Source organism: Corticium candelabrum, chromosome 7, assembly GCF_963422355.1.
Source record: "Corticium candelabrum chromosome 7, ooCorCand1.1, whole genome shotgun sequence".
Taxonomy (NCBI): domain Eukaryota; kingdom Metazoa; phylum Porifera; class Homoscleromorpha; order Homosclerophorida; family Plakinidae; genus Corticium; species Corticium candelabrum.
In genome coordinates, this window is record NC_085091.1 from 1453664 (window position 1) to 1466667 (window position 13004).

The 13004-nt window shown below is 44.7% G+C and overlaps 1 protein-coding gene and 1 long non-coding RNA gene across 2 annotated transcripts in view; one reads left to right on the plus strand and one right to left on the minus strand.

Moving 5' to 3' along the window:
- Positions 1–6476, plus strand: part of LOC134182771 (uncharacterized) — a 23989-nt gene extending 17513 nt beyond the window's left edge. The window contains exons 16-20 of the mRNA XM_062650209.1: positions 75–266; positions 344–427; positions 2496–2849; positions 3296–6186; positions 6248–6476. Of these exons, the coding sequence (XP_062506193.1) occupies positions 75–266; positions 344–427; positions 2496–2849; positions 3296–6180 (3515 nt within the window). The 3' untranslated portion in view covers positions 6181–6186; positions 6248–6476. The remainder of the gene's footprint in view (positions 1–74; positions 267–343; positions 428–2495; positions 2850–3295; positions 6187–6247) is intronic.
- A 4734-nt stretch (positions 6477–11210) lies between these two features.
- Positions 11211–12454, minus strand: LOC134182104 (uncharacterized). The gene is made up of 4 exons (XR_009970267.1): positions 12134–12454; positions 11807–11949; positions 11483–11734; positions 11211–11408 (listed from the first exon to the last, which is right to left on the minus strand). It is a non-coding gene; the product is annotated as an uncharacterized LOC134182104 (long non-coding RNA).
- Positions 12455–13004: the final 550 nt, after the last annotated feature.

Consider the following 13004-nt stretch of genomic DNA (forward strand, 5'->3'; position numbering starts at 1 on the left):
GTGTGTATGTGCGTGTGTGTGTGTGTGTGTGTGTGTGTGTTACATGTGCGTGCATGTGATATGATTGTTTGTAGTGCCTTCAAGAGTCGGATTGCCGGAGCAGATCTGTCGTGCCGCTGTTGATCACGGCCCTTGTAGTCTTTCTCTACCACGATTCGCGTACAATCCTCGCACTCAAACTTGCAAGCCGTTCAACTACACCGGCTGTAAGGGCAACTCGAACCACTTCAAGTCTCAGAAACGTTGCCAACTGTTCTGTGCAGGAGGTGAACAAAACAACACACTTGCTTATTGTTGTAATGATTATATATATTACATATATGTATTGTTGTTTTGTGTGCAGTTGTGGCTCCAGCTGGGCCGTCAACATCTGCTCCTACTACTAAAGCACCGGTGGTGACAACAGCTGCACCTACAACACCACCAGGTAGACACACTCTGATTATGTAAATACATGTATTGAAACATAGCAAATTTGACAATAACCCAACTACGTAGACACACACACACACACACACACACACACACACACACACACACACACACACACACACACACACCACAGCAAAATTAAAGACCTTACAAAACATTTTATTATTATTGAGAGTCGTTACGACTTCTAAAACAATAACAATCTAAATCGTTATACTAAAGAAGCTAGATTAATTAACAAGGAAAAGGAAAAAGAAAAAAACCTCCAGCTAAAAGAGGCTATAACAGTCATGTAATTGTAAACCCAGGTCTATAATTCTAACAAAAGGCTTCCAGAATGTTTCAACGGGTGCATCAGACCTTATGAACCAACTGGTTTTAATATGACATCGTAGATGCCACTGAAACTGGCCAATATTGCAAGGGGAGGGAGAGTTTTCCTTTTTACCCAGTATGTTGTTATCAGAATGTAAAAAATGGTCTGAGATTTTCAGTTGCCTGCATACACACACACACACACACACACACACACACACACACACACACACACACACACACACACCTACACACTCTAACCTTCTTAATCCGGACAGTATGGGACCAGCTGCTGTCCGGATTCTAGAAATGTCCTGAAGATAGAGATAGGTAACGCGCGTTATATCCTTGGAATTCTAGACCATTTTAGTGCAAGGTTTGGTGAACGTCATACCAGGTCTGCATACAGTATGCGTGTACAGTGCACACTTGTACTACACTGTCATGTACATGTGTACTTTGTACTACAGTTACATACGCGTTCTCCTATGCACTGGCACGTGATGGTCAAGATGACTTGACAATTGAGTGTCTAGACGGAGAGTTTCTTCCCAAAGTGCTTACCTTTGGAGTCCCAAGACCTGATATGCACTGGGAAAAGTGTATGGTCTAGGGAGGTGTCCGGATCTTGGAGGTCCGGATTAGCTAATTACGGAGGATTGAGTGTACATACATACATACATACATACATACATACATACATACATACATACATACATACTTGTGTATGTATGTATCATCATGCACATTCTATCACAGACCTCTCAACTCTCACAATTTCGTCATGAGACTCACGATTTACAGGCATGTCTCACGATCTCACGATTTGTGTCCAATTCTCACGATTGCCAGTCCTTTCACTCGACAAGCCTACCGTGAGACATTCTGACAGTTGCTGTGTGTAGCTCTGTCTTTCCAGACATAGCAGATTCTTTGAACTAGACTCTCCTACACTGCCCTGCTTGCTTGTATCTGGGGTATCCGCGCTGGGTAGCTAACTGCAGTAAAAGTAACGTTTGGAAGTTTGAGGTGAAGCCGTAAAGCAAGGCCAATTTGCATCAACACGTAAGCTGCTAACCACGCCTACTTTGGGCACGTTTAATGGGCGTGGTCATTTACAAAAGACAGTCTCACGATATGGTGCGAAGAAAAGTTGAGAGGTCTGCAATCATGATGTCTTGTGTTCAGTCACAGTCGTGACATCACCATCTACTTGAGTGGCTTCAAGCTTTGCTGCCAAATCTTTGCTTGCTTAGTGCCCAAGACCACGGGTGGTACCATAGCACCAGTTGGCCACCCCTGAAACAAGGGGTGTAATGATGCCTGTTCGATAAGACGTATTCTACTTTTGTATTTTTGTTTTTTCTTGCTCTTGCTTTCTGTAACACGAGGCAGTACACTTGTGCTAAGGTGTGAGTTTGCATAAGGATGGAAAAGACAAACGTCAAAATACGTCTTCTGTAATATGTCGATAGTACATGTACTACTCGGCTGATTAGAAGTTTTTAATTTGATTTATTTGATGCTAGGATTTAGTTCAGTTTTGAGCTCGACCAAAATAGAACAAAATGTATGTTAATAGGCAGTACGATGAGATCTACGCATGCTCAAAATGTCACGTGATCATTATTTTATTTATTTCAATCAGTTAGTCCGGTTTTCGTGTTCAAATATCTGAGCATCAAAACTTTCATTGATCTGGCCTTGTGTGTGTGATTTATGTCTCTAAATGTGTTTCGCTGTTATAGCATCTGGACGGCTCTGCACATTCCCGATGGCAGTTGGTCCGTGTCGGGGTAAATTCCCACGGTACTACTTCAATTACGACAGCAAGAGATGCGAACAATTTTTCTACGGTGGATGTGGTGGCAATCAGAACAGATTCCTTACGTTGGCCGAATGTCATAGCACGTGTCCTGTTGATCTGTATCCGATGGAGGCTTGTATGTTGCACGTGCGTCCGGGACCGTGCAAGGCGCGCTATGATCGATACTTCTATAATGCATCGAGTAGTCAGTGTGAGAAGTTTGTGTACGGCGGATGTCGTGGTAACACAAACAACTTTTTGGATATGCCCAGCTGTATGAGACATTGCGCTTCGGGTGAGCATCTGATTTGTTTGTGGTCGTTTGTGTGTTGTATGTGTTTACTTACTAGTGTGCTTGCTTGCTATTTGTTTTGTCTGTTTGTCTATCTGTTTGTTTGTTGTTGCCTGTCTGTTTGTTTGTCTGTTTGTTTGTCTGTTTGTTTGTATGTATGCCTGTTTGTCTGTCTGTCTGTGTGTTTATCTGTCTGTGTGTGTTTATCTGTCTGTTTGTCTGTCTGTCTGTATGTTCATCTGTATGTATGTATGTTTATCTGTCTGTATATTCATCTGTCTGTCTGTCTGTCTGCCTCCAAGCAATGTGTCTGTTTATTAGTCTGCCTGTCCATTTTCTTGTCTGTTTGTTTGCTCAGTCATTTATCTACTTGCTGATCCATCTGTGTCTGTTGCAACATTGCCTCTTCATGCCTTCAAATCCAATACTGTATTGCAACTTGTTATTAGGTCCAACTCCGTGTACTCAAAGACAGCAGAACAACATCATCAACTGTCGCCATATCGGCTGCTTTATCACACAATGCACAGTCGAGGGTGACTTTATCCCAAAACAATGCGACGACCTAACCGGCGATTGCTGGTGCGTCAACGAGGACGGCGTCACAACCATAAACACACGAGTGTCTCTCGCTCGTGCCGACCTCTTAACGTGTGAAGTGGAATCAGTAGCGGACACCAAGTGCGAGAGAAGACGCCAACGACAACTTCGAGGTTGTGGAACCAACGTAGCGTGCTTTGTTCTGTCGTGTGAGCGAGACGGCTCGTTTATGCCAAAACAATGTCTCGCGGACGGCACTTGCTACTGTGTAGACAAGAATGGTGACGAGAGACCCGGAAAGAGAGTAGGAGGTGACCTTGATTGTAGAGTATTGAATCAACTCGAGGCAACGCCATCCAAACAAACAACAGACGGACGAGAGCCAACGACCGATGCGGTCGTATCATCGACACTTTCACCTACCAGACCGACATCTCATGTGATACAATCGACATCACGTGCGTACACCAAAGAGCCGACTTTGTTCCCGATGGGCGACTCTTGTTATCAAATATCATGTAGCTTCGGTGCCACGTGTGTCGACGGCCAATGCATTTGTGACATCTTGTGTGGCCGTAAACGAGACAAAGTGTGCGGCACTGACGGACAAACGTATCGAAATCCGTGCGAGTTATCTCGAATCGGATGTTTACAGATGAGGAGAGTCGGTGTTCACCACGAAGGACGATGTGGAAGTCGAGTCGAACCAACAACCGTAGTACAATCGGTTACAGAGAGAACAACCGATCGCCCACCCGTGCGACATCCGGCTGTCCTCGTGAGTAGCTGTTCGTTGCCGCCGGAGACGGGTCTGTGTCGTGCATACATACCGCAATATTTCTTCAATCGTACGTCCGGTCAGTGCGAGTCGTTTGTGTACGGCGGCTGCGATGGAAACGAGAACAGATTCGAGGAGTTCCACGAATGTCAGGAAGTGTGCGGCGGACCCGACGCTTGCATCGTCACTCGAGAGAGACTCGTATACGAGGACGCATCCGATGCGGTCTATGGAGTACCCAACGCCAAACCATCTCACATCGCTCCGACGTGTCATCACGACATCGTCCTGTTGATCGACAAAGCCGTGACAAATCCGGACACAACGACAGTCGCACGACAGATCGCGAAGCAACTTAGCAACGACCTCGCTAAGGCGACATCACAGTGTCCTAACCCTCAAGTTCGTTTCGGTTTGGTTCGTTTGTCGTTTGCAAGGAATTCGAATTCGTACGCCCACATTCAGTTGTCACCCGATGAGACATGTCTCGGGACGTTGTCACAGTTGCGGCTCGCACTAAAGAATATTAACTTGTTTGGTGGTGACAAGATCGTTTCCCCGAGAACCGATACCATCCAGCGTGCTCTGACCGACACTCTCGATTCGTGCGGCTTGTGTACAACCGATCACTGTGGTTGCTTCCGTCATTTCATCCTCATTGCTAATCGTAGTGCCGAGACGCATCCGTTTGGCGATGCCGTACACAACACACTGAGAGACGGTCACGTGTTTCTACACTCTGTCGTCGACGCTGGACTCACAAACGGCAATATTGGTTATAACAGAGACAAACAATATCAGGCTGCTGGAAAAGACTTTGTTGAAATCAATCAAAATCCTAGTTGGCCGACAAACCGATATGCCGAAATGGCGTTACAAACTGAGGGATCGGTGTGGGAATTCGACCGAAGCGGCGATAAGTCCTTACAGTCTGCGCTCGTCGAGTTTGTTGTCACGCTCCCGAAACGATTACAACACGGATGTCACATGTGCGAGTGCCAGGGGTCGGTGCTTCAGTGCTGCTACTTGTACGGACGTACGAAGGGCACGTGCAAACTCGGATGCGAATTCGGTGAAGACTACATGGTGCTCTCGGATGATCCACCGCGAGCTAGAAGTATCACTGTACCACCAGCCGACAACAGCATATGCGAAATCGTCATCATAGTCGAAGAGACTTCACCCAGCAAGGCAGCAATCGACTGGATCAGTACCGACGCGTTCTGTAAACTAACCAACTCGTTGAGAGATAAGAAAGTCTGCAGTGGAGGCATCAAGTTCGGTCTCTTCGGCTTTGGAGGCGAAGGCCGCGAAGGTCGGTGTGGACACCAAATCACATTCGGTATAAACAGTGAACGTGTGTGGGGATCGTGTGGGGAACTACAAGCGGCAGCAAAATCGAACCTCAAATTTGATAATCGGATGGTGAGAGGAGACATATACTGCGCTCTCGATTCTGTCATTGATCAATACTATTGGATCGCCGACAGCTACAAGGTTGTTATCGTTGCGGCTCTGTCGACGAGAAACGATCGAGAGAAGGACATTGACATTGACAGTCTCGGCGTTGGATTCCGAGATCTTGGAGTGACACTCGCCGTCGTCGTCAACACCTCATTCACCCCCGTGGATACTCGAATGGGAAGTCCATTTGGTATTGCTAATGCCGGCCTCAAAGATGCGTATACTATTAACCCCACTAACAATTCAATGTACATTGGTACGAGCATCGGGTCGTCGAAACCGGTTGCTGGACTACCGGGCACCGAGCTAGCGCAGCTTGCGTATAACATGAAGCATGGCCGTCAGTATGGATCTGCGTGGAGTTTCAATGAGCTTGTGCGCTCGATGTCGGAGAATCGGGGCTCGGTTTTTGACGAGGCGTTTGTGGAATCTCTGAGTGACTCGTTGCATACTGCTGGTGCTGTGTGTGTCGAGTGTCGATGCGTGGGCGTGGGCATTGAGTGTCAGGCTGTCGATGGAGAGTCTCTTTCTACTTGTTTGCCAGTTTATTAGATGCAGGTTGTGGTGTTGTGATTGGTGTGTGGTGGATTGGGTGGTGATCGAGTGTTGTGTGTTGTAGGTCCATTGAATAGGGCGGATGGCGGAGCCTGATACATACTATAAGTAACATATGACTGTACACAGTAGGTACTCATCTTGTAGACTATTTCTGTGGTGGGGGTTGGTACGTATAGGATGTGGGCAATAGGCACAGCACGCGGGTATGCTGGAGATTGCTACTGGTTTTAGTAGTCTGTGCTGTTGGGGTTAGTGGCATTTGTAGAGATGAAAGTGATGGCAGTGATGGATGTGGGAGTTGACATGATCGATCGATGCACGGATACACACACACACACACACACACACACACACACACACACACACACACACACACACACACACACACACACACACCACACACACACACACACACACACACACACACACACACACAATGTGATACCAATTGTCTGCCAATCGTGTCGCCTGCAGGTCCTTTGACATTTCATCTCTCCACCTGTTTTGTCTCATGGCATGGCCTCTTTCTTGGCTCAATCTCCAAACAATAACTTCAGCAATCTCTCATCACACATACGTTCCATATGTCCCAGCCACTGTAAACCTTCTCTGTGATTGTCCAGTCCATACCAAATCTATTGAAAAGAGTCTTTGAAGTCAATCTCTGCTCCCATTGCTTGTATTTATACAACGGTTGTTGGAGGTCAAGCGTCACGCACATGCATGCATGTACTGACAGACAAACATATAGATAAACAGATAGACAGACAAGGTATTTTATTGTTACAGATCCTCTACTTGTACACTTCCTAAACTTCTATGATGGACCAGTCTTTCACAGCGAAGTACTTTAAAACATTAGTGGACTTGGATGTGTACATTAAAGTCAAAAAGCTTGTCCATGTCATTTTTTGTTTCTGAAACTCTTGACAACAGACAAGACATATAGATAGACAGACAAGACAGATAGACATATAGATAGACAGACAAGACAGACATGTAGATAGATAGAAAGACAGACAAGACAGACATATATACATACAGATAGATAGACAGACATATACATATAGATAGATAGATAGACAAGACAGACAGACATATAGATAGATAGACATGCAGACAAGACAGACGTATACATATAGATAGTTTGACAGACAAGACAGACATATACATATAGATAGATAGACAGAAAAGACAGACAGACATATAGACAGATAGACATGCAGACAAGACAGACATATAGATAGATAGACAGACAAGACAGACATATACATATAGATAGATAGACAGAAAGACAGACAGACATATGGATAGATAGATATGCAGACAAGACAAACATATAGATAGATAGACAGACAAGACAGACATATACATATAGATAGACAGACAAACAGACAGATATAATTTATTCTTATACAGATTCTACTTGTACATATGCTACAATTTTTAAAATACAAATCAGTCCTTGCAAACAAAAAGTCATTAACAATGGACTTGACTTTGAATGTCAAAATCAAACAATCTATCTAAATCACCATGATTAGGTGACAGTTTTGAAAGTTTTCTAAGGATAACTTTGGCATTGCATCTTTGCAGAATTGTAGAAAATCTTTTTCTCCAATACGACATAAACATGGAAGCATTAAAATTGGCTTCTGGATTTGCTGACTGTTGTGACAAATGCTGCAAAAAATTCTCTGCCTTTGTGCCCCACCTCCCAAAATGTTCTATCACAAGAGGAACACATCTTGATTCATATCCTCCTGGAACAATTAAGCTCTTCTGAATATTTTTTCATTTTCTTTCCTTCTCTTGTCGCGGCAGCATGACCATTTTCCTTGCTAGCCCTCCTAATAATGTCTTGACTCCATGGATGAGCCAGGGACACATCAAGATCCAAATTCTGTCCAGTATTTGGATCAAACATTGTAATGTCTGGACGGTGCATGTTCAGTATTGACGTATTGATGTCTTGGTTCTGTTTGATGGGGAAGGTGAAAGTCAGACAGGCACTCACTCCACCCATTTAAGACTGAATTGTGAGACCACTCAGGTCCACCCCATATTTACAGGTCAAAAAGATGGTATCTGTATTCATCCAAATCATGACCACAATCACACTTTTTAATCCAATTGATGAAAGGTAGAGCAACTCCCAACCTCAAGTAAGACGCTAAAGAAAATTCGTTTGTTTTTAATTAATTAATTAATTAAAGCGTGCTTATAGCAGAAGGAGGGATGACATCCAGCCATGCACCAGCCCCTCGTCCTTTCAGGGATCTCAACCATGTTGCATCTTTATCAGACTGTGCTTGTATAATAATATAGATAGACAGACAGACATATAGATAGATAGACAGCCAGCCAGCCAGACAAGACAGATAGAGTCCCGTATCTAGTTTCGGATAACGGCTAGATTCGGACGCGAGATCTTGGTCCAACGCAATTGCCTAAGGATGAAATATAGGACAACGTAGAGACGTTAGGTAACTATTCTTGATTCGTGACAATTAATGGATTTGGCTCGTTCTAGCGACAACGAGACTCGACTAAACGTAAACCACGCCCTACCTCTAGACCCGGACAAATACCTCTAGTTTCGGATGGCCTCTCGTGTAGAGCTACCAAAGCACAGACACAAACCGAATCTATTTGTTGCAGTAGCCTAACATCTCATCTTTCAAACAATCGTCTGGACAGCGTCGTCGTGTTTCGTGAAACTAGAGGGCGTGACTTCACTCAACTCTGACGACTACCACGGCTACGCACGAAACACGACGACGCTGTCCATACGATTGTTTGAAAGATGAGATGTTAGGCTACTGCAACAAATAGATTCGGTTTGTGTCTGTGCTTTGGTAGCTCTACACGAGAGGCCATCCAAAACTAGAAGTATTTGTCCGGGTCTAGAGGTAGGGCGTGGTTTACATTTAGTCGAGTCTCGTTCTCGCTAACCTCGAAGTTCCAGACCATCTCCTTTTGATCTAACCGAGTTCGTAAGTGATCCGAGTCAGCCAATCAGCAAGCTGCCACCACTTTAGTGGCGGCCAATGAACGTCGAGAGTTCTGTAATGACATGCACGGCTTCTGGCAAAGCGTTCGACAATTACGCGTGTACAGACGGGTCGTAATTAATTAATTGCATGAACGTGCGTCTTTCGTGACGTAAAACTGCACTGGACCGTACCTTTGAAACAACGCCCAAGGCTCTCGAAATTGATTCAATGTATCCCGAACAGCGGACCGCTGCAAATTTGGCGCCATCGCAGTTGATTACCACCCACTTTGTTTGAACACACCTTAATTAAAAATGTAGTAATCGATCTTCTCTTGTCACATCGGGTGGGCTAGCGCTGTTATCTAAAGAGGTGTTTTTGACTGTTACAACTCTTCCATTCTCTTAAGTAACTACGCCTACTTCCGAACTCGGTTTGATGAGAAGTTGATCCAGACCTTCTCCCATTTCTTTTGGGAGACGGTCTGGAACTTCGAGGCTACGTTCTCTCTAGAACAAGCCAAATCCATTGATTGTCGCGAATCACGAATAGTTACCTAACGTCTCTACGTTGTCCTATATTTTATCCTTAGGCAATTGCGTTGGACCAAGATCTCGCGTCCGAATCTAGCCGTTATCCGAAACTAGATACGGGACTCTAGACAAGACAGATTGTTTTATTCTCTCCCAAACTGTAAATGTAACAGTTAATCGCAGAAGTAAAGTATCCTAAGCATTAGCAAAAACTACTGAAATGTCTGAAGTCATAGCTACAGTATTATCTTAATTAATTAATGACCATAGTGTTGAATGTCTATATCAAAGAAAAAATCATCTATCTTACCTACATGCAATCTACTTATCTTCTTTATTATAACTCTAGCATTACATCTCTGGATAATTATAGAAATCTGTCTACGCCATCTCGTCCTGAAGTCGGCTTCTGTACTTCTGCCTTAGCCTCGGCCTCCCAGACCCGTGTAGCGCCGATACAAAATCGTCCTCCACGCGGCCGTTACGCCAGCGCAACTTAGTTTGCACGTGCTCAGTCACGTGGAATTGCGCTATCGCCAACATACCATCACTTCCTGTGAAATGTTTTCCATTCTTTCTTCTATGTCTGAATGACAATAAGCGAACAACGTGCAAGAAAGTAAGTGCAGACGTTCATACCATAACTCTATAGATTGTAAGTCTCATAGCACGTTTCTAAATGAGTCACACTTCCATGATAACTAGAGAGGTCGTTTTCACTGTTATCTCACATCTCCGGGTTTTTGCAGATATAACAATGATCGCAAACAAGACTCATGTGTGATACCACAGCCACCATCGCTCGGCTTTTGTGTACGCCTCGTAGCAATAACGATACAGTTGCGAGTCTTTTGACACGTGACTTGGCTCCTAGCTGCCTGAAAATGTGGAAAGCTGAGACTGAACTCGTCTACAAGGGTGCTTCCACCTTGTTTCTCGATGCAAAAGGTGCAGTTACTTTATCCAAACGCAGGGCAACGGCCAGCCGATGAGAAAACAAGAAGAACGGAGATCATGCATGAGACATCGTCGTCGACATGCACGAACCTCTCTGCTGGGGAACAACAGTATGAAACACGTCATACAGCCGACGATTGCAAACACAGACACATGCTGCCACTCACGTCTGCAAGCCGTATGAAGGAATTGACGGCGAGGACAGGCTAGCGTACACATGTACACAAGACTAGATGGTCTCCTGGAGAACTCAATTTGCAAGGATCGACTGCAGGTTTGTACGAGCGACGACCTAATCAACGTCAGAGACAGCGAACGCGGACAAATAAGTTATGGTGACACAAGAACGGAAGCATGGTCATTTTATACTAAAATAGCACTAAAATATGACAAGCTGGCCTAGGTCACGTGCCTAGAGATATTATTCTTGGCAACTTGAGATGTAAGTAAAATCATATCTATTGTAAAATAAACTTTGCCACAAAAACCTGCTAATGGTGTACCAACACTGGTTCCTTGAATTTGAATGGTACACGTGTAGCAGTTCTTTACCTCATCACTCTCTCATGCCCTTTCCTTACTCCATACACTACATAAGATGTATACAGAAACAGTTAACCAGTATACAAGTGTTGTCAGTCTAGTCTATGGATATGGCACATCACATCCTTTCCGTACGAGAGCTTTGCAGGTTATGTGCCCCCAGGTTCAATTGAGAGGACGTCAGTACAAATGTCTAGACCACAAAAACAGGATTCTCCAGTTGTACAAGATAGATGTTGGAGCAGATAATGTTTCTGTGCATCCTACCAATTTCTGTGTCCGCTGCCATCTAGTGATGCATTGATTTACAAAGAGGCAAGGAGCCTCTATTCTTGTACCTTTCTGCAGAGAGTGGACGGTACACTCAGAAAACTGCAACACCTGCTGCAGTTGTCAGCAACAGAAGAAATAAGGAAGACCACCCAAAAATTGAAAAAGAATCAGCTTGTTCTCACAGGTCAGTCAGCAATCAAATTGACTGACCTAATCCAACAAATAGAAACAGTAGCACCAGAATCCCTATGTTCAGAAGACTTTATTCAAGCAATCCAACTATCATCTCATTTCATCCAATTTGAGTCAGTTCTGTACCTGTTTGACTCGTTCAAGTGCACCCTGTGTGAAAAGTTGTCAACATCCCAGTTGAACTCCAATGCAACCATTTAATGTGCAAGAAATGTGCCATTCAACATTTGCATTAGTCTCCCTTGTATGACTGTCCCCAGTGCCAGCAGCTACACAAGAAGCACATCTAGAGCCCACCATTAGCATCACTACAGTAGAGATGGTCATGCCAGAGGTTACACAGCATCGGCCAATAGTCAAAAAGCGAAAGGCAGAAACTACAATTGGCATCTTTGATAGCGGTAGAGGTCTGTAGAATGCGCTGTGAGTAAGAATAAAAACAAACAAACAAACCTGACTCCGCCGTCTTTGGGTCTCGATTCTTCCATTACGGCGAGGCGTACATCGGTAGGATCTCCCACGAACTGAATTCTAGTAAGCACAAATAACTGGATTACAGCGAAAGTCCTCACAAAACCCGGAGAATGCGGCAAAACGGGAGGACGAGAAATGTGTCGTTTCACATGCTACAAAGGCCTTCGAGATTTCCAGAGATCTTCTTCAGATAGCGACACTACCCGATTGTGTAGTCATACCCTAAAAGACAGCCTAGGCTTTCTGCAGTATCTGTATGCAAACGCTGATTCACGTCACTTGAGCAAAAACCGGTCATTTTTAACTGAGCATGCGCAACAACTAAGTTGCGCGGTCTGGCATAGTTGAAACGGCCGTGCCGTAGGGGACTTGTATCGGCGCTACACGGGTCTGGGAGGCCGAGGCTACTTCTGTCTTCCGAATCCCTCGATTTCTTCGAGAGTGAGTTCAGGAAGTTATCAGCCTCCTGTCCCCAGAACCCAAAGTGCTCAAAGACCAGAGGAACTAAGTTAGGTGTTGTGCCGTCCTGAACAGACAGAGCTTCGTATTTGCTTTTCTTTCTCATCTCACGCCTCTCAGCTGCATAGCCTGCCTCTTTAGATGCTCTATTTAGGAAGCCTTTGCTCCAAGGGTGAGCCATGCTTACGTCCAACTCTGTACTTGTTTCATTGTACATTAAAATATCGAGGCGATTCTCAGATTCTGTATATTGATCTCTTGGCTCCTTGCGATGGTGCAGTTGGAGCTCGTTCAAACAACTGCACCATCCTGACACTACAGAATCGTGTTGCCAGACTGGTCCTCCCCCAAACTTGCAGGTGAGAAGATGATACCCAGTTCCATCCTATTC